The following is a 23558-nucleotide window of genomic DNA, read 5'->3' on the forward strand; positions in this document are numbered from 1 at the left end:
TTCTCCAGTTGCAGGGAGCGGGGGCCACTCTTCATCGTGGTGCGCGGGCCTCTCACTGCCATGGCCTCTCATTGCGGAGCACAGGCTCCAAACGTTCAGGCTCAGTAGTTGTGGCTCATGGGCCCAGTTGCTCCGCGGCATGTGGGATCCTCCCAGACCAGGGCTTGAACCTGTGTCCCCTGCATTAGCAGGCGGACTTTCAACCGCTGCGCCACCAGGGAAGGCCGATATGTTTGTCTTTGAAGTATTTTTTAGGAAATTATTATTGAAGGCCATAGATGTTTACAAATGGCTGAAAATAATTGATGTGGGTTTGTGGAACACCTAAATGACACTGCTACATATCAAACACCCACATAATCCTTTTCCTTTAGTTGACTTTTAGAGAAATAGGCAATCCTCCTACCTATACTCTGAATCTTATCTAGTCCACATATTTAGGACACTTCTTAATTAGTTAGCATCTCTTTGACTAATATCTTTAGCACTCCATTCTCCCAAAGTGGGCTTATACTCCTCTCCTCATGCACTCAGGCATTCTTAGGTATGCTCTCTTTCAAAGTAACTTACCGAATGATATTCATATTCTTTCTAATTACCTTCTGTCTTTCTCACCTTTCAGTGTGAAGTGTCTTGGAGTTATAATCTTTTGTTTGTTTCTTAAAAAAATTCTTTAGGGTCTCCAGTAATAGAAATATTATTCCTTCTTTTCCTATCTTCCTTTTCCACTGCATTCTCTATGACCATTTTAATCTGATTCTTTTTTTTTTTTTTTTTTGTGGTATGCGGGCCTCTCACTGTTGTGGCCTCTCCTGTTGCAGAGCACAGGCTCCGGATGCACAGGCCCAGTGGCCATAGCTCACGGGCCCAGCCGCTCCGCAGCATGTGGGATCCTCCCAGACCAGGGCATGAACCCGTGTCCCCTGCATCGGCAGGTGGACTCTCAACCACTGCGCCACCAGGGAAGCCCTAATCTGATTCTTTATGTCATTTTTATTATCTTGGTTGTTTTCTTTCCTTTAGTCAGTTCCACTTATTAAATTTTTATTTCCCTTCTTTTCTTCCTGACCACACCTTGTAATTTAATCTTCCATTTTTTCCCCTGAGTTCAATCAGTTCTTTTTCATTTCTCCCTGTTTTTCATTTTGGTTTTTATCTTTTGAAGTTCTGACTCATGGTGGTTTTCCATGTCCTGATATGCTTGTTTGAGTATATTTAATTCTGCCTGGAGTTCAAACAAAATTTTCTTCTGTTTCATGGCAAGTTTTTGAAGGGGACAATTTCCTATGTTTATTTCTGCACAAATTCATTTCCTGATTTTATGTAATAGTTCTCTATGGACTTTACTTTTTCTTTTCATTTTATCATATCACAGTGTTTTTATGAGATTTCTAATTTTATGGATCCCTTTTCTGTTAATATAGCAAAGTTCAGGGACTTGAGCAGAGTCCTTTCTTCTTCTCTCTCTCCCTCCCTCCCTTCCTTCCTTTCTGTGATTAAGGAGGAGTTTTGAGTTTTCTGGTTTTGTGGTTCTCTTTTGTCTTCCAGGACCCTAAATTTCCTCTTTTTTTTTCTTTTCCCCATTGCCACCACCCAGTTACCAGAGGGTACTTCTTCCTTCTTTTTAGCTCTTTGTCTCCCTTTGAAACTGCTATTCTTCTGAGGACTGTCCCCTTTAAATAGAGTCTATCTTGTGCCTTTTTAATGTCAACTGACCCTTTAAGATGCATGTACTTTGAAATCCTCTCTCTGTAGTTGTGCTATAATCTGCCTGGTTACATATAAAAAAAAATATATATATATATATATATATTTTTTTTTTTTTTTTTTTTTTTTTTGTGGTATGTGGGCCTCTCACTGTTGTGGCCTCTCCTGTTGCAGAGCACAGGCTCCAGATGTGCAGGCTCAGCAGCCATGGCTCACAGGCCTAGCTGCTCTGCGGCATGTGGGATCTTCCCGGACTGGGGCATGAACCCGTGTCCCCTGCATCGGCAGGCGGACTCTCAACCACGGTGCCACCAGGGAAGCCCACATATAAAAACATTTTCATATTTACTGTGAGTTTAATCTTTCTGCTAGTTACAAAAACTCACTCTCTGTCCCCTTTGCTAGCATGCTTCCTCTGTCTTCCTGAAGTTATTTTTTGGTCTGCCTTCGTTCCTCACAGAGCCTTGTGATGGAGTGGAGATGGGGCAGAAGTGTGTGTGGGACCATGACACTGAGCTCATCAACTCTGCTTTTTCCATTGCTCTCCTGCTCACTTCTTTTTATGTCTGTTCCTTCTTCTGTCTTTGGGTTTTAATATCATATTCTTAAATTTCAAAGTTGAACATACTGATTATCAGATTTCTGTCTATTTCCATTAAAATGAAGACCTTTATTTTTTGTGTGTGTGTTTTGTGTTTCTCAAAGCTCGAGAGAGAAATAACATTATTTACACTTGAGTTTTCTCTTAGAGTTTGAAATTAGACCCAAATGAAAGAATTAGCTCCACAGAAGAGCATTTCTGAAGAAGTAATACACCATAACATGATAGTATACTCAATTTTTGAAGACTGGAAACTTGAAGATGAGATAAATTACCTGGAAAACCAAGACAAACTTTTGAATCAAGTTACATTTATTAACAGTAAGTCACTGACTGAGGAGATAGACCAAGAATGTAACGCACTGTGGAAAGTAGTTCATCTGAACAGAACATCTAATGAACACATCAGAGCCTTCATACATAAGTCTCACCTCTCTGCACAACCAAAATTTCTAACAAGTGAAATATATAAATGTATTCAGTGTGGGAAAGCCTTCAGTGGAAAGTCAGGACTTATTGTACATCAGAGAATTCATACTGGGGAAAAACCGTACAAATGTAATGACTGTGAAAACGCCTTTATTCAGAAGTCACAGCTCACTGTACATCAGAGAACTCATACAGGAGAGAAACCCTATGAATGTAGTGAATGTGGAAAAGCATTCATCCAGAAGTCAAACCTCTTTATTCATCAGAGGATTCACACAGGGGAGAAACCCTATGAATGCAATGAATGTGGGAAGGCTTTCATCAAGACGTCAACACTTAGTGTTCATCAAACAGCTCATACGGGGGACAAACCATATGAGTGTGATGAATATAGAAAAGCCTTTATCTGGTGGTCACAGCTCATTGTACATCAGAGAATTCATACTGGGGAGAAACCCCATAGATGTAATGAGTGTGGAAAAGCCTTCAACAGGAAGTCAGAACTAAGTGTGCATCACAGAATTCATACTGGAGAGAATCCCTTTGAATGTAATGAATGTAAAAAAGCCTTCATTCAGAAGTCAGATCTCATTGTACATCAGAGAACTCACACTGGAGACAAAAGATACCAATGCAATGAATGTGGGAAAGCCTTCATCTGGAGTTCACAGTTCATTGAACATCAGAGCATTCATACTGGGGAGACACCCTATGAATGTAGTGAATGCAGAAAAGCTTTTATCCAGAAATCACAACTCATTGTGCATCAGAGAATCCATACTGGGACAAAACCATATGAATGTACTGAGTGTGGAAAAGCCTTTAGCAAGAAGTCACACCTTACTGTACATCATAGAACACATACTGGAGAAAAACCTATGAATGCAGTCATTGTAGAAAAGCTTTCAGCAAGAAATCTACTCTCATTGTTCGTCAGAGAATTCATATTGAACAGAAACACTTTTAATGGAGTGAGAAAACTTTAATTCAGTGATCAAAATTTCATTACACTTCATAGAATTCATATAGGTTAGAAACTCTATAAATGTACTAAACATTTATAGTTTAGTTTAGAAGCTTAGAAGTTTAGAAGCTTATGGGAAGTTTCAACAATAGTTCCAGAACTATTAAGTATCAGAAGATTCATACTAAGAAGATCTTTGAAAAATCATGTTTCCCCAAAACAACATATATATTGGACATCTTGGTTGAAATCTAAAAGTTTTTTTAAGTGTACTAGAAAAATCTCAATTACACATGATTGACTTGTTCACTGTGAAGTACACATTTTTTTAAATGAGTACGTAAATTGATTTATCATGACAATAAAGTGACAACGATATGTAATCATTCTGCAGGTGATCTAAGAATGGCATTTAAACCCAAATTATCTGTTGGTTGGAAGTGAATATGGATATTTACACCTGCCTTGCTTTTTCACACTAAAACAGGGGTCCCCAACTTTTTTGGCCAGTTTCGTGGAAGACAATTTTTCCATGGACCTGGGGCAGGGGGATGGTTTCAGGATGATTCAACCACATTACATTTATTGTGCACTTTATTTCTATTATTGTTACATTGTAATATATAATGAAATAATTATAGAACTCACCAGAATGCAGAATCAGTAGGAGTCCTGAGCTTGTTTTCACTTGCCACTCACTGATAGGGTTTTGATATGAGTCTACAAGCAATGGATTTATTATGGTCTATGTGCAGTCAAACCTCTCTGCTAATGATAATCTGTATTTGCAGCTGCTCCCCAGTGCTAACATCACCACCTCAGCTCCACCTCAGATCATCAGGCATTAGGTTCTCATAAGGAGCATGCAACCTCGATTCCTTGCATGCACAGTTCACAGTAGGGTTGGCGATCCTATGAGAATCTAATGCCACTGCTGATCTGACAGGAGGCGGAGTTCAGGCAGTAATGCAAGTGATGGAGCGAGGCTGTAAATACAGGTGAAGCTTCACTCACTCCCCCGCCCCTCACCTCCTGCTGTGAGGCCCCCATTCCTAACAGGCCATGGACTGGGTACCTATATCCTGTCCCTCCATTATGTTGACTTAATTAACAAGAAACATGCATTTTAAAGGGATTATTAGATTCCATGTTCTTATATGTAAGAGCTGTCGGAAGATATTATATATTTTTTGAGATATTTGTTCAGGGATATCTGTTTTGCTGCCCTGTAAATTTCCTCATGACCAGCCTAAAATTAGAAATTTTACTATTATTTTCTACTTCATTTGAAAAAAAATTCTTTGTTTTGTTGAGTTGTCATTTTATTATCACAAATAACTTTTCTTCAAATCCAGTCATTATCCAAGGCATGCTTTCCTTTTAGAAACACAATAACCTAACCTTATATAAGTATTCATTGTCAAGTAATATTATGAAAAGAGGGATTGATATCTAAAAACCTTTAAAAACTTTTCTTGAATGAAGGTGAAGCTGATATATGAAGCTGATATACCACATTGAACTTGATCCTAAATTTTTTTTTTTTAAAGAAGATGTTGGGAATAGGAGTTTATTAATTTATTTATTTTATTTTTGCTGTGTTGGGTCTTTGTTTCTGTGCGAGGGCTTTCTCTAGTTGTGGCGAGTGGGGGCCACTCTTCATCACAGTCCGCGGGCCTCTCATTATTGCAGCCTCTCTTGTTGTGGAGCACAGGCTCCAGACGCACAGGCTCAGCAGTTGTGGCTCATGGGCCTAGTTGCTCCGTGGCATGTGGGATTCTCCCAGACCAGGGCTTGAACCTGTGTCCCCTGCATTAGCAGGCAGATTCTCAACCACTGTGCCACCAGGGAAGCCCCCTAAATTTTTTTATATCAAATACTTCTTTCTTAGATTTTTAAAGGAAAAATCATGCTTTAAAATTGAAATTAGTGAATAACAACCATGATTATTAATTTAAATTTTAAAATATTTAAGCTTTCAAATAATGATTTTAAACTAAAAAGTAAATTGCAGTCATGCAATTTTTTTATTAGTCATTTTTGAAGATCTGGGACATAAATGTATGCAATTAATTTTCTAAACAAACATATCAGCAACTAAAATATCCATGTGTGTCTTGCCCTTCAGTGTTGTCGTCTTGGAACCTATTTAATAATGCAAGTTTTTCAGTCACCAGTAATTTATGGAGTCCCTATCTTTTAGAATTTCCTTCAGGTCCAGCTTACCTGTTAGGCCTCATATGAAACCAAGTAATATTTTCAGAGTCTTAGTCATTAGAATTCATTGTCTTTCTAGCCCTTCCTTATCCCTCCCCACTATCAACCCATTAATTCTGTGCCTGACTTCAGCAAGGAAAAAGCTCATACCCTTTCTGTAGTCATTTCAAGTCTCAGATCCTTAGAAGATTCAATATCTTTATTTTCACATTTTGGCCTTCTACTTCATGGTTTCCTACCTGTAGCTGGTATTGCCATGAACATTGAACAGGCCTGAAATTCCTTTACTTTTTTACTTGCCTTCTAATATTTTTGATGTCTGACCCTAGTTTCTTCTATTCTCTTTAAAAGGATACTTCATACTGCTTCCTTTCTGCTTCATTAGTATTACTATTACTAATAGATATTTATTAGGCACTATGAGTCAGATACTATCTTGTTTTAAACAACTGGAACTTGAGAGATTATACAAGAAGCCATGACTCATACCCAAGGACTCGGAAACATTAGAATATACATAAATTCTTAGATATTTCAAAGTTTTCAGGCAGAGTTAAAAATGGAAACTACCCTAATAATAATATGGTTTAAAATGGTTTGCAAATTAAATGATTAAAATGGTAATCATGAATGCCATTCATTGAGATACTCATGTGCATTTAAACTTTTATATGCTGATGGTCACTCAAATGCTTAGGTATTATGTTTATTTCAACTTCAAGTTCTAATCACAGGTGAATACTTCACAGATGAATCTACCCTATTTCAGACATTCTTAGGGGCATAACAGATCAAAGGGGCATTATACAAGTGTGTGAGAGGTAAGATGGACAGGAGTCAAACCATGGATTTCTTTTTTTTTCTGGGAAGGTGAAGAAAATGGAATTTCAAAGCCCCTTTTCTATTTGGTAGCGTAGGTAGGGGTGAGTCACAAGAGAAATTAGAAAATATTTAGATAATACTGAAATCTATCAAAGTATTGGGGATGCCACTAGAGCAGAGCTTAAAGAGAAATTTATAGCTTTTAAGTGTTTTATTAGAAAAGAAGAGATGACTAAAATTAATTATCTAAGCTTCCACCTTATGAAGTTAGATATGAGCAAATGAAACTCAAATAAGTAGGAGAATAAAGTAATAAATGTAAGAGCACAAATCAATGAACTAGAACTCGGGTCAGATTATAGGCCAAATTTAGCTATATAACCATTATATTTATATTTCCATATAACCCTTAAACTTAGAATCATTTTTCATTTTTAGTGGGTTGTAAAATAACTATAAAACAAAGAGTACAAAACAGATGCCATATATGGCCCATAAAACCTAAAATATCTACTATTTGGCCCTTTACAGAAACTGTTTACCAATTCCTGAACTGGAACCTACACTAACAGTAGAAAAAAGTCAGTAAAAACAAAAGATGGTTCATTGAAATGATCAATGTAATTGATAAATCTTTGGATAAACTGATCAAGAAAAAGAGAAGGCCAGGACTTCCCTGATGGCACAGTGGTTAAGAATCCGCCTGCCAATGCAAAGAACACAGGTTCAAGCCGTGGTCCGGGAAGGTCCCACATGCCACAGAGCAACAAAGCCCGTGCGCCACAACTACTGAGCCTGTGTGCCACGGCTACTGAAGTCTGTGTGCCTAGAGCCCATGCTCCGCAACAAAAGAAGCCACTGCAATGAGAAGCCCACGCACTGCAATGAAGAGTAGCCCCCACTTGCCACAACTAGAGAAAGCCTGCACCCAGCAATGAAAACCCAACGTGGCCCAAAAATAAATTTTTTTAAAAAAAAAAAGAAAAAGAGGCCAAAATTATGAATAGGAAATAAAGGAGATGACACCACTATCCTAGAATCAACAGATAATAAGTAAGTTACTTATAACTTGTTTCAAAAATTTGATGACTTAGATGAAATGGAAGATTTCCTTGAAATACATGTTACCAAAGCTGAGTAAAGAAGAAACAGAATACTTAAATAATCCTATAATAATAAAAGAAATTAAATGTGTTATTTTAAATCTTCCCTGAAAGAAAACTCAAGATCTAGATGGCTTCACTGATAAATTCCATCAGTATTTAAGGAATAAACAATGCTAACCCTACAGAAACTTTCAGAAAGTAGAGGAGGATGAACATTTTCCAACTCATCATATTGGATCAGTAATACCCTAAACTGAAACCAGATGAAGACATCATATGTAAAGTTATAAGCCAGTAAATACCCTGATGACTATAGATGTAAAAGTTCTTTTAAAAATTAGGGTATTGACTCCAACAATACATGAAAAATGAAATATGTCCTGATTAATTTCTGGAGATTATTTCAGGAATTCAAGTTTTTATTTAAACATCTGATTATCACTACATGTAATTCCCCTTCATTATTAAAATAATGAAGGGAAAGACTCATGTATCATCTCTAGATACCAAGAATGCATTTAGCAAAATTCAACATCCATTTGTGATGAAAACTTTCAACAAATGAGCAATAGGTAGTAACTTCTCTACATCTACCAGTTTTATGGTTATTGCTTTCTACATAAGTTCAGACACAAAGCAAAAATATCTGTTCTCATCCTTATTCAACAAGGTAATAGAAGTCCTGGCCAGTGCAGTAAGAGAAGAAAAATTAAAAAGGCATACAAATAGGGAAAGAAGAAATAAAACTTTATGAACAATTAACATGATCTCATACATATAAAATCCTAAGGAATCTACAAAGATTCACTAAAACTTACAAATGAATTTTATAAGGTTCCAGGATAAAAGGCCAATATACAAAAAGTGATTGTATTTCTACATATTAACGACCAAAATAAATTTAAGAATCCATGTTCAGTAGCACATAAACCATAAAATAGTTTAAGAAAATTAACCAAGGATAAGCATTGGAAACTGCAAAATATTGTTGAGAGACACTTTAAAGCTGAATAAGTGGAAAGATTGATCATCTTCATGGATTGAAATATGCAATAATGTTAAGATGTCATTGGTCTCCACATTGGTCTATTCTATCCCAATTAAAAGACCAACAAAACACATGAAAGAATGTGCTTAACATCATTAATCATTAGAGAAATTCAAATCAGAACTACAATGAGATATCATCTCACACCAGTCAGAATGGCCATCTTTAAAAAATCTACAAACAATAAATGCTGGAGAGGGTGTGGAGAAAAGGGAACCCTCTGGCACTGTTGGTGGGAATGTAAATTGATACAGCTACTTGGAGAACAGTATGGAGTTTCCTTTAAAAACTACAAATAGAACTACCATATGACCCAGCAGTCCCACTACTAGGCATATTCCCTGAGAAAACCATAATTCAAAAAGAGTCATGTACCCCAATGTTCATTGCAGCTCTGTTTACAATTGCCAGGACATGGAAGCAACCTAAGTGTCCATCAACAGATGGATGGATAAAGAAGATGTGGCACACATATACAATGGAATATTACTCAGCCATAAAGAGAAACAAAATTGAGTTATTTGTAGTGAGGTGGATGGACCTAGAGTCTGTCATACAGAGTGAAGTAAGTCAGAAAGAGAAAAACAAATACTGTATGCTAACACATATATATGGAATCTAAAAAAAAAAAAAAGATCATGAAGAACCTAGGGGCAGGACAGGAATAAAGACGCAGACCTACTAGAGAATGGACTTGAGGACATGGGGAGGGGGAAGGGTAAGCTGGGACGAAGTGAGAAGTGGCATGGACATATATGCACTACCAAATGTAAAACCAGGGGGCTTCCCTGGTGGTGCAGTGGTTGAGAATCTGCCTGCCAATGCAGGGGACACGGGTTCAAGCCCTGGTCTGGGAAGATCCCACATGCCGCGGAGCAACTAGGCCGGTGAGGCACAACTACTGAGCCTGTGCGTCTGGAGCCTGTGCTCCGCAACAAGAGTGGCTGCGATAGTGAGAGCCCCATGCACCGTGATGAAGAGTGGTCCCTGCTTGCTGCAACTAGAGAAAGCCCTCACACAGAAACAAAGACCCAGCACAGCGAAAAATAAAAATAAGTAAATTTTAAAAACAGAGAGAGAAAAAAAAAGTAAAACCGATAGCTAGTGGGAAGCAGCCGCATAGTACAGGGAGATCAGCTCAGTGCTTTGTGACCACCTAGAGGAGTGGGATAGGGAGGGTGGGAGAGAGGGAGACACAAGAGGGAAGAGATATGTGGATATATGTATATGTATAGCTGATTCACGTTGTTATAAAGCAGAAACTAACACACCATTGTAAAGCAATTATACTCCAATAAAGATGTTAAAAAAAAAAGACCAACAGGTTTTTGTTTTTTGTTTGTTTGTTTTGTTTGTATATAGGAGTGTAAAGACCTAGAAGAGCCAAAATAATTTGGAAAATGAACAAAGTTCGAGGACTTAACACTATCTGATTTCAAGTCAGCAAAATATTGGCCTAAGTGGAAGTGTAAAGATAGTGTGGTATTGGCCTAAACATAGACCTAGATCAATGAAATAGATAGAAGAGAATGTTCAGAAGTACACTCATGTATACATGGTCAATTGATTTTTTAAAAAAACTTTTTGTTTGGGAATAATTTTTGGTTTACAAAAGTTGCAAAGATAATAGAGTTCCCATATGCCCCTCACCTGGTTTCCTCTAATGTTCACGTTTTACATTATTATGGTACATGAGTGAAAACTTAAAAAACAACATATGTCCATTAATATTAACCATATTCCAGGTTTTATTTTAATTTCACCATCCTTTTTCTGTTCCAGATTCCAATCCAGGACATCACATATCATTTAGTTATCATATCTCTTTAGTCTTCTCTGGTCTGTGACAGTGTTGAAAGTTTAGCTAAACTCCTCCGTAATATTGCTGCCTTGGCATCCATTTTGTGTGGCTAAGTGGCCAGCAGGGCCTTGAACTGACACTAGCCCCTCCCTCGAGTGAATGCCCTAGATAACAGTCCACAGAGTCACAAGAAAGTGTTAAGTTCCTGATATGACTCCTCCAATGCCCCTTGTGATAAACTGCCTCTCCTGCCTCTCTGCTCTTTCCCCTTGTGTCTCCTTTAGATAAGAAACCCTCCCCAAAACTTAGCAAAACCCTGCTTTTGTGGTTTGAATTGACTAATCTGGCCTTAGCCTGAGAACCCTAAAGCACTTCACTCTCAGAACTTTATAAAGGCACATGCTCCAGCTCCTGCAGTTTGCTCCCTGCCTTGACCTTGCCAAGTGGCCCTTTGAGGAGTGCCTGCAGGACCTGTGAATAGTAAACTATTTCACTTTCCCCTGTGGTCTTTGTTGAACCTTGACTTGCCATCCAACACCCAGGATTATATGTAAGATGTTAACAAAAATCAACACAACAGACAACTTCTTACTTTTCCGTTCTTTTTCATGATCTTGACTGTTTTGAGGGCTACTTTTGAGGAATTTGTAAAATGTCCCTTAATTGAAAAAAAATTTTTTTTAGCCATTCTATTAGGTGTGTAGTGGTATCTCATTTTGGTTTTAATTTGCATTTTCTTAATATCTAACGATGCTGAGCATCTTTACATGTGTTTATTGGGAATTTGTTTATCTATTATGGTAAAATTTCCAAATCTTGTGCTCATTTAAAAAAATTGTTAGTATTTATTTTGGAGTGCTATGTTCCAAATACAGGTTCTCTATAAGATATGTTTTGCAAATGCTTTCGCCCAGTTTATGATTTGTCTTTTCATTTTCTAAGCGGTTTCTTTAGAGGAGAACAGTTTTAATTTTGTTAAGTCCAATTTATCAATTTTTCCTTTTAATGGTTTGTGTTTTTTGTGTCCTCTTTAAGAAATCTTTGCCTAAATTGAAGTCACAAAGATTTTTTTCCAGTGGTTTCTTCCAGAGATTTTGTATTTTTAGCTCTTACATTTATGTTTAAGAGCTCTTTTCAGTTAATTTTAATATATTTGTGAATTAAAGTTGAGGTATATATTTTTGTATATGGATACACAACTGATCAGCACCATTTGTCAGAAAGATTATCCTCTACTGAATTACCTTGACACCTATGTCAGAAATCAAATATATATATTTTACTTTCTTCCTTTTTCCATTTATATTTACATCTATGCTTGCCACATTGTATTTTGTAATTTTCTTTTAATTCTTGAAATCAACTTTCTTCTTCTTTTTTTAGAATAATTATGCCTATTCTAGTTCCGTTACATTTCCATGTCATTTAAGAATCAGCATGTCGGTTTCTACAAAGAAACTGAGAGAATTTGATTGAATTTGGAGATAATTGACATCTTAGCAATTTGAATTTTCCTTTCCACAAGGCATGATATAACAATTTATTTAAGTCTTATTTAATTTCTCTCAGCAGTGTTTTGTAGTGTTCAATGTACAGGTCTTACACATATTTTGTTAAATTTTCTGCCAAGATTTCATATGTTTAGGGTACTATTGTAAATGCTATTTTATTTTCATTTTAATTCAAAATTTTCATTGTTCATATATTGGGTGGACCAAAGGGTTCATTCCGTTTTTTCATAAGATAGCTCTAGTAGCACTTAGTTGTCTTTAACTTCATTCAAAACAATTTGTGACAGCTGTCATATCAGTGTGCATTTAAAGTAAGACATCAAAATTGATGAGTTTTTGTGTAGCCATTTTAATATTGAAGAGGAAAAAAAGCAACATTTTCAGCATATTATGCTTTATTATTTCAAGAAAGGTAAAAACGCAATTGAAATGCATAAAAAGATTTGTGCAGTGTATGGAGAAGGTGCTGTGACTGATTGAACATATCAGAAGTGGTTTGTGAAGTTTCGTGCTGGAGATTTCTCACTGCACGTTGCTCCATGGTCAGGTAGACAAGTTGAAATTGATAGGGATCATATTGTAACAATAATTGAGAACAATCACATTAGACCACGCGGGAGACAGCTGACATACTCAAAATATCCAAATCAAGCATTGAAAATCATTTGCACCACCTTGGTTATGTGAGTCGCTTTGATGTTTGGGTTCCACAAACTTTAAGTGAAAAAACCTTCTTGACCATATTTCTGCATGTGATTCTCTACTGAAACATAAGGAAAACGTTCTGTTTTTAAAACAAATTGTGACAGTTGATGAAAAGTGGATACTGTACAACAATGTGGAACGGAAGAGACTGTAGGGCAAGCGAAATGAACCACCACCAAAGGCTGGTCTTCATCCAAAGAAGGTGAGGTTGTGTATATGGTGGGATTGGAAGGGAGTCATCTATTATGAGCTCCTTCTGGAAAACAAAATGATTAATTCCAACAAGTACTGATCCCAGTGAGACCAACTGAAAGCAGCACTCGACAAAAAACATCCAGGATTAGTCAACAGAAAACTCATAATCTTCCATCAGGATAATGCAAGAACACATGTTTTTTTGATGGCCAGGCAAAAATTGTTACAGCTTGGCTGGGAAGTTCTGATTCATCTGCCGTATTCACCAGACACTGTACCTTCGGATTTCTATTGATTTTGGTCTTTACAAAATTCTCTTAATGGAAAAAATTTCAATTCCCTGGAAGACTGTAAAAGGCACCTGGAACAGTTCTTTGCTCAAAAAGATAAAAAGTTTTGGGAAGATAGAATTATGAAGTTGCCTGAAAAATGGCAGAAGGTAGTGAACAAAAGGGTGAATACATTGTTCAATAAAGTTCTTGGTGAAAATGAAAAATGTGTCTTTTATTTTTACTTAAAAGCCGAAGGCACTTTTTGGCCCACACAATATATGTATAATTATTTACTGTACTACTTTTATTCTGTTACCTTGTTTAATTATTTGCTGGATTTAGTAGTTTTTTAAATAGATTTCTTAGGATTTTGTCTGTGTAAATTTTCTATGTGCAAATAAAAACTAGTTTTATTTTCTCCTTTCCAATTTGTGTATGCCTTTAAAAAGTTTTTATTCTTGTCCTAGCACACTGGCTATTACCTCTAACACAACATTAAATAAATGTGAAAAGAGTGGACTTCATTGCTTTTTTCTCAATCTTAGGAAGAAAGCATTAAGTTTTCACCATAAAAGATAATGTTAGCTGTAAGTTTTTTGTAGATGTCCCTTATTAATTTAAAAAAGTCCTTTTCATTCCTAGTCTAAGAGTTGTTTTTTTTTTTCATTTATCCTGAATGGGTACTGAATTCTATCAAATGCTTTTTTCTACATCTATAGAGATGAGCATATGGTTTTTCCTTTTTGTTCTGTTAATAGTTTTATTTCCTGACTTTTAAACTTTAATCCAACCTTACATTCCTGAAGTAAGCCCTACTTGTTCATACGTTATTTTTATATATTTCTGTGCAGCTCACTCCTCTTAAGTAATCTGGTTTGAATATTCTAAACTCCTTGGCCTCCCTGTTGTCTGATCTTTTTCTCCTCAAGTTAGTGAACCTCTGGCCTCTCTTTGAGATATTCCTCCCTGAGAATTTATCCTGGAGACTTCCTCCGGGATGCAGACTGGGGCAATCATAGAGCTAACCAGATTCATTTTTCTTAAGTATCCCAGTTCTGTGCTGTTATTCAGTGTCTGAAAACCATTGTTTTATATGTTTGTTCAGTTTTCTAGTTGTTTAAGGTAAGAGGGTAAATCTACTTTCTTTTATTCCATCATGGATGGTAGTGGAATTCTTACCTCCAACCCCATTCCTCTAAGAGTTTTTTAAGATTGGAATGGTCACATGTATTTTCAACTTCACCTGAAATTTAAAATTCAAAAAATAGCCCTAAATTTTTTGTAAGGAACACTCACAGAGGAATTTCTCTACCTGATAAACTTAGGTAGAAAACAATAATAATTAAACTAGTGTAGTACTGGCACAGGAGTAGCTCAGTAGTAAAAAAGGGGGAGTCCAAAAATTATATATGTATATATAATACATATATATACATATATATGTATTACATATATAACACATATATATACACATATATATGTATTACATATATAGCAGCTGATGCTTGAACAATGCAGATTTGAACTGCATGGGTCCACTTATATGTGGATTTTTTTTAATAGTAAATAATACATGTTATATGGTTGTTAAATCTGTGGATGCAAAACCGCAGATATGGAGGAACTGCAACCTTGTATACAGAGGGCTGATTATAAGTTGTTTTTTTTTTAAATAAATTTATTTATTTATTTGGCTGCGTTGGGTCTTTGTTGCTGTGCGTGGGCTTTCTCTGGTTGAGAAAGCGGGAGCTACTCTTCGTTGCGGTGCATGGGCTCCTCATTGCAGTGGCTTCTTTTGTTGGGGAGCACAGGCTCTAGGTGCGCAGGTTTCAGTAGTTGTAGTACGCGGGCTCAGTAGTTGTGGCACGTGAGCTGTAGTGTGCAGGCTCAGTAGTTGTGGCGCACGGGTTTAGTTGCTCCACGGCATGTGGGATCTTCCGGGGCCAGGGCTCAAACCCGCGTCCCCTGCATTGGCAGGTGGATTCTTAACCACTGCACCACAAGGGAAGCCCTGATCGTAAGTTATACTCAGATTTTTGACTGCGTGGAGAGTCAGTGCCCCTAACCCCCATGTTGTTCAAGGGTCAACAATGTATATTTATTTATTTACAGGTATATATATTTGACATTTTAAATCCAAAGCCATAAAAGTGGGATTGGTAGATTTGAACAAATAAACCAAAATACTGTATTCAAAGTCAGAAAAACGAGAGACAGATTTGAGAGGAAATGTTTGCAGTGCATACAAAGGAAAGGTATTAATAGTCAGAATATAGCAAAAGTTTCTATAAATAAAACAGATAAAGATAACCTATCTGAAATAAAAAATTTCAAATGATAAAACAGGTACTTGTCCAAAGAAACATATGAATGATACCTAATTTTACTAGTAATCAAAGAAGCACAAATAAAAATGAAAAAATATCAAATAGGCAAAAATAATTTTAAAAACTGATGTATAAGTTAGGTTCCAGTCAGGAAAATAGAACCTATGCTAGATGGTTCAATAGAGGGACTTCAATACAGGGAAGTTGTAGCAAAGGTGTAAGAATACCTTAAAAATGCAAAAAGGGAAAAGTGAGACACACCAAAGATTAGCACCAATAGGAATTTCCATGCTTCCAGAGACTGAATATTTGTGTCCTCCCAAAATTCATATGTTGAAACATAATCCTCATTGTAAAGGTATTTGGAGGTGGGGTCCTTGGGGGTAATTAGGTCTTGAGACTGGAGCTCTAATAAATGGGATTAGTGTCATTATAAAAGAGACCTCAGAGAGCTCTTTCCCCTTCCACCAAGTGAGGTCTCAGGATAAGATAGCTGTCTATGAACCAGCAAACCTCATTAGAGTTGTAAATCTACCAGAGCCTTGGTCTTGGACTTTCCAGCCTCCAAAACTGTGAGAAATTTCTATTGTTTATGAACCATCCAGTCCATGGTATGTGTTCTGTTTTAACAGCCCAAATGGACTAAGACATGCACTACTGGTAAGAGTATGAATCATCTCAGTCTTTTAGAAAGATAATTAGACAATATCTAAAATTTATTTAATCCACTGTGATTGTGTCCTAACCAAATAAGGGTGTGGATAAAGATCTGGCTATAAGTGTATTTATTTCACATTTGTCTATGATAGCAAAAATTGGAAATAATATGCTAACTATTGTGGAAGGAAAATAAAAATGGAGTCAGTATTGCTAAGAGGGCTCTCTGCATTGGAGCCAGGAGGCCATTAAGGAAGTGTAACAGGCACATCTCAGCCTGGATGGAATATGACCTTTGACCACTTATTGTCCTGATGAAGTCATCCAGAACATCTGCTAGAAACTCAAGATACCTACCCTAAAATGACTCATGATTTCTTAAGGACAAAGAAAGACACATCAGAGTCAATCACCGTTCTTGCCAGGCAACTTTTAACAACCTCATGGCTTTTTATCTTTATCTTTAAGATATATTTATCAGAGAGTCTTTATCTGACTCTCTTCCCTGGAATACTCTTTCAGGGTCACTTGAATCTGTGTCTCCCGAACTGCAATTCTAAAAAGACCCCAAATAAACTATTCTTATTTGCAGACTCCTGCATTATTTTTTGGTGAACACTATTCAAGTATTTTATTTAGACTCAGTTTGACAGAAAACTATGTTACTTAGCTAGGCTGGACCTGGTACCCTTTACTGGAGTGCTTGCAAGAAACTATAAAGGACTAAAAATAACTGCATGCATGCTAGTTGGGGCAAATTATGAACAATAAGATACTTATAAGTAATAAGATAAGTTTTGCTTTGCATTTCTCTAATGATTAGTGATGTTGAGCATCCTTTCATGTGTTTGTTGGCAATCTTTATATCTTCTTTGGAGAAATGTCTATTTATGACTTCTGCCCACTTTTGGGTTGGGTTGTTTTTTGTTTTTGTTTTTTTTGATATTGAGCTGCATGAGCTACCTGTAAATTTTGGAGATTAATCCTTTGTCAGTTGCTTCATTTGCAAATATTTTCTCCCATTCTGAGAGTTGTCTTTTTGTTTTGTTTATGGTTTCCTTTGCTGTGCAAACACTTTTAAGTTTCATTAGCCCACCGCCTAGAGAAATGGAAGTAAAACCAAAAATAAACAAATGGCCTCATTCTTGGTTCCAGACAATCTCTGTCTCTCTCTCCATAAGGAAGAATGAGGCTGTCAGAGAGATTTATTTTTAGAATGATATATATGCACCACAGGGTTAATAGTGATTATCTTTCTGTTATGGAATTCCATCTAGTTTGGGTGGGTTTGTTTTTTTTTCTGTCCTTTTTTGCCTACCTGTTGAATAAACGGTTATTTATAAATTATTGATATAATGAATAGGCGTTACTTTTGTTTAAGAGGGAAAAAGTTTGTTAACGAGAAACTTGCATCCCTTTAGACTCCTTTTTTCTTTAGCGAAAGGAAAAGCTTTTTCCCATTTAAATAACGCAGGAGCAACGCACATTCACAACTTGGAAGGATATGGAAAGGCAACTCCAGAGCCCAATAAGCGACACTGCGCGCAGACGCCCTGCCTTTGCGGAGGGTGCTGGAAAATGTAGTTCTAGGCGGCTGAGGGCGCATGTGCATTTGTTGGTTTGCAGGTTCCGACAGAGTCCTTTATTTTTCGGTGGAGCTGGTGGGCTCGTTTTTAACCCGACTTGTGCACGCGGGTGGGAGTTAGGGAGGACTCAGCTTCGGAATAACGTCCCCACCCCAGGGATGAGGTGGGGCTGGAGGGGCCTGAGAGAATGCTTTGGTCGGGCATGATTTGGGGCGGGGTGGGGTGGGGGCGAAAGGCGGAGATTAGGGCGTCGGGGTTGGTGTTTGGTTCTCGTTGGAGTCGAGTGCGAAGTAGCGACCTGTACTCCGAATCGGGGTTATGCGGGTCTAGGGCTGTCTCTGGGTTAGAGGGAGGCAGAGCCCTAGCTGTGCCTCCCCGCCTTAAGGGCCAAGAATTTGGGATCTCGCTTCTGGGTGGGGGGCTGGAGGGTGGGAAATCTCGAGGACAGAGCTGGGGGCTTTGGGGGCTTTGGCAGTAATGGAATCGATCGGGCAGATAAATACCCGGACGGGAGGGGCGGGCATCCTGGACTTTGGCAGGAAATTGCAGGAAAACTGATCTAGGAACTTAGTGGCCCTAGAATTTAGGGCTCCGGACATCCAATTCTTTGCTCTTTTATATGAAATGCACCTCGCCTAGAGGTACTTTTTTGTTTGTTTTGTTTAGGTGAATTCCTGAAGCCTCTTCTGTAAAGAGCTGTGGGAATGATTCCCTACTTTCTGTGCACGATGAAGAGCTGTTGATTGTTGTTCATTGAGATGGCATTTGTGTGTGAATGAGCTTTCAACAACTTAAAATGCTTTGCAAATGTCACTATTTTTATTAATAAACGGGAGAGGACTGATGTAGTAGATACCACCCATCTTGAGAGGGCCAGAGCTTTGGAGTTAACCCTGTGTCTGGATCGCAAGATTGGAGCCATGCCCCTAGACACTGCTGAGAATATAGTGACAGTGTCAGAGCCCCAGACAGCAATGTCAGTGGCCTTTCCCTTTGTACTCTGCAGGGAAGAAGTTTGTTCCTAGACTCATTCTGACCTCATTTTTAGGGAGGCTTTGGGTTACATCCAGGTGGTTAGATAGGGGTTCCATAAAGCAATCCTGATTTCTGAGGGCCCCTTTTCTTTTGCAGCTCTGTTTTCTTAAGTCTCTACTTGACTGGATAAGATGGAATTAAGAAGGAGGACCTGACCATTGGCCCCTGATTACATGTCTTTGGTGAGCAAAACTTTTCAAGCCTTTTGTATTTACCTTGCTGGGTTTAATTTCTAAAGTTAACATCTGCAGTATGAAAAATCACATGTAGTTAAATAGCCCTTGAACTTCTCTTATATTGCTTATAATTTATATGTACATGTTGTGTGTATATAACCATGCAGTAATGTATGTATAAATGTACCCAAATATATCCTTTAAACATTAAGATAAATCTTACCCTGGCAAAATGCTCATTTATGAGAGCATTGTGAGAATTGAGACTGAGGAAACAGCAGAATCTCCCATCTCACACTTAACTTCAGATAGCATATTTTCTTGAGCCTATTTGGCAAATTTGTACACATAAAACATACAAGTGAATCAACTTGGCTTTATTTTTTCTTTCCTGAAATATCTCTGTGCCCAGAGGGAGGAAAGGGTTTTTTTCATTCATTGAATAAATATTAGTTAAAGGCAAAAGCCAGGTAATTTTTGAGGCACTGGTGATACCTCCAGTGAGTAAAGCAAAGTCCCCGCCTACATGGAACTGACAGTCTAGGATGAGCACACAGACAATAAACAATATACAGTGTGTCAGATGGTGGCTGTTGGAGGCAACTGCACTATAATAGTGACGTTAGGGAGGGCCTGGGACAGCTGCTTTTTCACGTATGGGATCAGGGAAGGCTTCTCTAATAGTGTGACATTGAATAAAGACTTGAAGAAAATGAGGATGTGAGCCTTGCAGATATCTGGGAGGGGAAAATTTCCCAGAGAGAGGAAACAGCAAATGCAAAGGCCCTGAGGTGCAAATGTCCTTAGCCTGTGTGGAGAGCATCAAAGAGGCCATTGTGGACAGAGGAGTGAAGACATAGCATAGTAGAGGTTGAGATGACAGAGGTAAGAGGGGTCCAGATCACACAGGGCTGTGCAGGCAACTTGGAGGAGATTGGCTTTTACTCTGAGTGAGAAGGGAAGCCATAGGGAGGTGGTTGTAGTTGTTATTGTTTAGGCAGCTCTACTGAGGTGTAATTTACATACAATTTACTAATTTTCACAGGAGGATTTTGAGGAGAGAAGTGACATCATTTGACTTATATTTTAAAGGAATCATTTTGGATGCTCTGTTGAAAACAGACTGTAGGGGATCAAGAGGAGACTAGGGACACTGGTTAGGAAGCTAAGGCAGTAATCCAGGTGAAAGATGATTTCCTCATTCCCTTCGTTCTCCTGCTGTTTAAGGGAACCATCTGACACTTCACTCACATCGGACCTTCAACCCCTCCCCCACCTTCATCTCAGTGATGATCCTGATTTCTATTTCACTGAGAGAAGAGAACAAGCAGAAAAAAACTTCCAAAGTTACCACCACATCCACCAGCCTTCCTGGAAACATTTCCGTAGAGTCTGTCCTCCCTTCTGTTACTATAGAGAAAAGGTCTGTGCTCTAATTTATTTCCAATTAAATGTTACTTGTGCATTAGATTCCACTTCCTCTCACCTACCCAGGACAGTGCCTAGGGTAACCATTGGGCAAAATTCCTGGTCTGTCATTTATATATATTTTTTTGTTTATTTAGGTATATGGACAGCATTAATTTTTCCAGAAAAATAGAAAAATTCAAATATGAAGTGCTGATTTTTAAAAATTATAAATGACCTAATATCCATCAACACTAATTTGCTCTGGAAGAAATCTTTACACATATATTATGCCTTTATCATTCTTCTGTTACAAGGGAGCTTCTATTAAACGTTTAACTATAACCTCATTGGAAGAGAATTAAACACACAGGATTTCCTTCCTTTCCATAAATATCTCTTCCTATTGTTCTATTCCTCACCGCTTTCCAAGATCCTGTCTCATTTTCAGTTTAGTGTACTTCAAACTTAGAATGTTAAGAAAAGACATCTTAGCCAATTCTCAAAGCTCTGGTATGTATATGTTCAACCTGGGTTTAGATCATTTAAATGTATCTTGATCTCACTTCAATTGCAAACATAGTCCAGTGTCATTAGTGAATGTAAATTTGCTTTACAGACAATAAATTGCATCTGTCAACCACGAGGCTTTCCATTTTAAATGTTTATAGTTATCTACCTATTTGATTAAAAGCTAATACATTATCGTGATAATCATTAGCTAAACATTTATTTATTTATTATTTTTAATAAATAAATAAATTTATTTATTAAATAAATTTTAATTTATTTAAAGTAAATAAAGGGAAGTCCGTAAACATTTGCCTTATAATGTATTCATGTCTTTCTAAAGACTCAGAGTGATTTGAATGGCTCATTGTTCTTTTAATAAAATCTCTCTACAGAATTCTGAACCAGTGACTTAAAAATCATTTTTTTCCCTCTATGAATTTGGTTAATAATTCAAAATTATTCTTTGAGCCATCCTTTTCACTTTCTTTTCAGAAATAGTGTTTGGATTACTTTTAAGTGGAGAGAAATAATATTGAACTCAAGAATAGGGTAGAGGCTGTAGTCCTAGCCCGCCAGTGGCTAACTGTGTGACCTAAGCAAGTCTCTTGTGACTGTTGCCTTGAATTGCACATCTTGGAGAAACTAAGAAAATTAACCTTAATATTTCCTGAGCCTCTTTCTAGTTCAGGAAGAGGCTGAGCTAGACATCAGTTATGAGGTTTATGACATCAGTTGTGAGGTTTAGAAAGCAGGAGCCTCTAGCATCTCGTCCTTGTGTTCATCTTCTTGTCTTTACTGCTCTAACAGCATCAGAGTCAGCCTTGAAAAAGCAAAGAATTCACAGTTGGATGGTCTGAAAGATTGGCAAGTATTAGCACAGTCACCCATCTTTGCCTGACTGATTGCTGGGGTAGTTATGAGTTGAGAGCATAGTAACCACAGGGCGTTTTTAATAACAGATGCAGGTCGCCAGTATACCAGAAAGTAAGAAAGACAGGGTCTAGAATCACATTTTGGGAGGTATTCATGGATTCTGCCTGGCAACTCAGATCCAGAAGCCACAGGTTCAGCAACAACAACAGAAATACAGTTTAGAATTCTGATAGGCAGGCTTCCAGAGCCTAAACTGATAAAGGAGTAAATATCAGTTTATAGACTATTCATCAGCGAGTATGCATTAAAACAGCTACTGTGTGAGGGGCACTCTACTAAGTACATGGGGATTAAAAAAAAACGCAAAGAACTGGTCATAGTCCTTGCCCAGAACTGTAAGAGCTGACCACAGGAAACATTAACTCGAACTTTGCTTTGCAGTTAGAAGACATTCAAAAATCTTGAATCGAAAATTGTAACTAATAGTGGTTTAGCTGGAGATAGGTCTACATAGAGGAAGGGAGACCGATTAAATGATATTTCAGGATCCTGAAGCCTACCCGGTTCTGAACTTTATAGCAATATCGTGAGGCAGTCTGGATACTTTTATACAATGTTGAGACATAGAAAAAAATAGTCTTGAATACCACTTCTTTAAGATAGCAGGTAACTATCAGCACGCTGTAGTACAAAGACCACTTGATTAGGAATCAAGAGAAAATTTTATACATTCACTAGTTCAAGAAATACTTATTAGTTATGTAATATATGCCAGGTTCTGTGTGTGGCCCTGAGGACAAAAGAGTATATAAGTTAGTCCTATATAACTATCCTCAAGAAACTTAAAAGTCTAAGGAAGGAAGACAAGACATTGGAAGTAGAACATTGAAGTATAATGACTGTAGTAATTGGGGAAATATAAGGGGCTGTGAGTTAATTTTTGCAGGTAACATAATTATTATTAATATATATAATTTAAATAAGAATAAATTATTATCATGAACCTGGTATGATTGTAATGTGACTTTAATACATATAAATAAGTGTCCTTTCTGGGAAAGATCTCCTCCCCTTACAAAGGCTATTTTGGCTTAGCATCTATTTCCCCACATGCTTAAACAGCCTGGATATTATATGCTTTTAACATTTTTGCCAATTTGATGTTTGAAACATATTTTACTTTGCATTTCCATGATTAAAAGTGAGGTTGAAAATTTTGTTATATGTTGGTCATTGGTGTTTCTTTTGTAAATTTCCTGTTCATATCATTTGCCCATATTTGTATTACATTATGTTTTCCTAACTGGCTTGTAGGAACTCTATATAACTAATGATCTCTTCTGTTTTATTAGTTGCAAATATTTACGCCCAGTATGACTTTTCACTTTTAATTTTGTTGATTGCCTTGTATGTTTGTGTAGTCAAATCTGAGAGCTTTTTCCTATATAACCCCCAGGTTTTATATATTTTTAAGGACTTTCTCATGCAAGATTATAAAAATATTCTGATATTTTTCTGGTTGTTTTATAGATTTATTCCTAATGTCTATTGCAATTATAATTTATTTTTGTAAGGTAGCAGTGGTATGTTTATTTTTTTCCCTAGA

At 37.2% G+C, this 23558-nt stretch overlaps 1 protein-coding gene across 1 annotated transcript in view; it reads left to right on the forward strand.

Moving 5' to 3' along the window:
- Positions 1-23558, forward strand: part of LOC116754963 (zinc finger protein 883-like) — a 51884-nt gene that overhangs the window by 11595 nt on the left and 16731 nt on the right. The window contains exons 5-6 of the mRNA XM_032633854.1: positions 1598-1607; positions 2470-3586. Coding sequence (XP_032489745.1) covers positions 1598-1607; positions 2470-3586 — 1127 coding nt within the window. The remainder of the gene's footprint in view (positions 1-1597; positions 1608-2469; positions 3587-23558) is intronic.

The sequence above is a fragment of the Phocoena sinus genome, chromosome 6 (genome assembly GCF_008692025.1).
Source record: "Phocoena sinus isolate mPhoSin1 chromosome 6, mPhoSin1.pri, whole genome shotgun sequence".
Classification (NCBI taxonomy): domain Eukaryota; kingdom Metazoa; phylum Chordata; class Mammalia; order Artiodactyla; family Phocoenidae; genus Phocoena; species Phocoena sinus.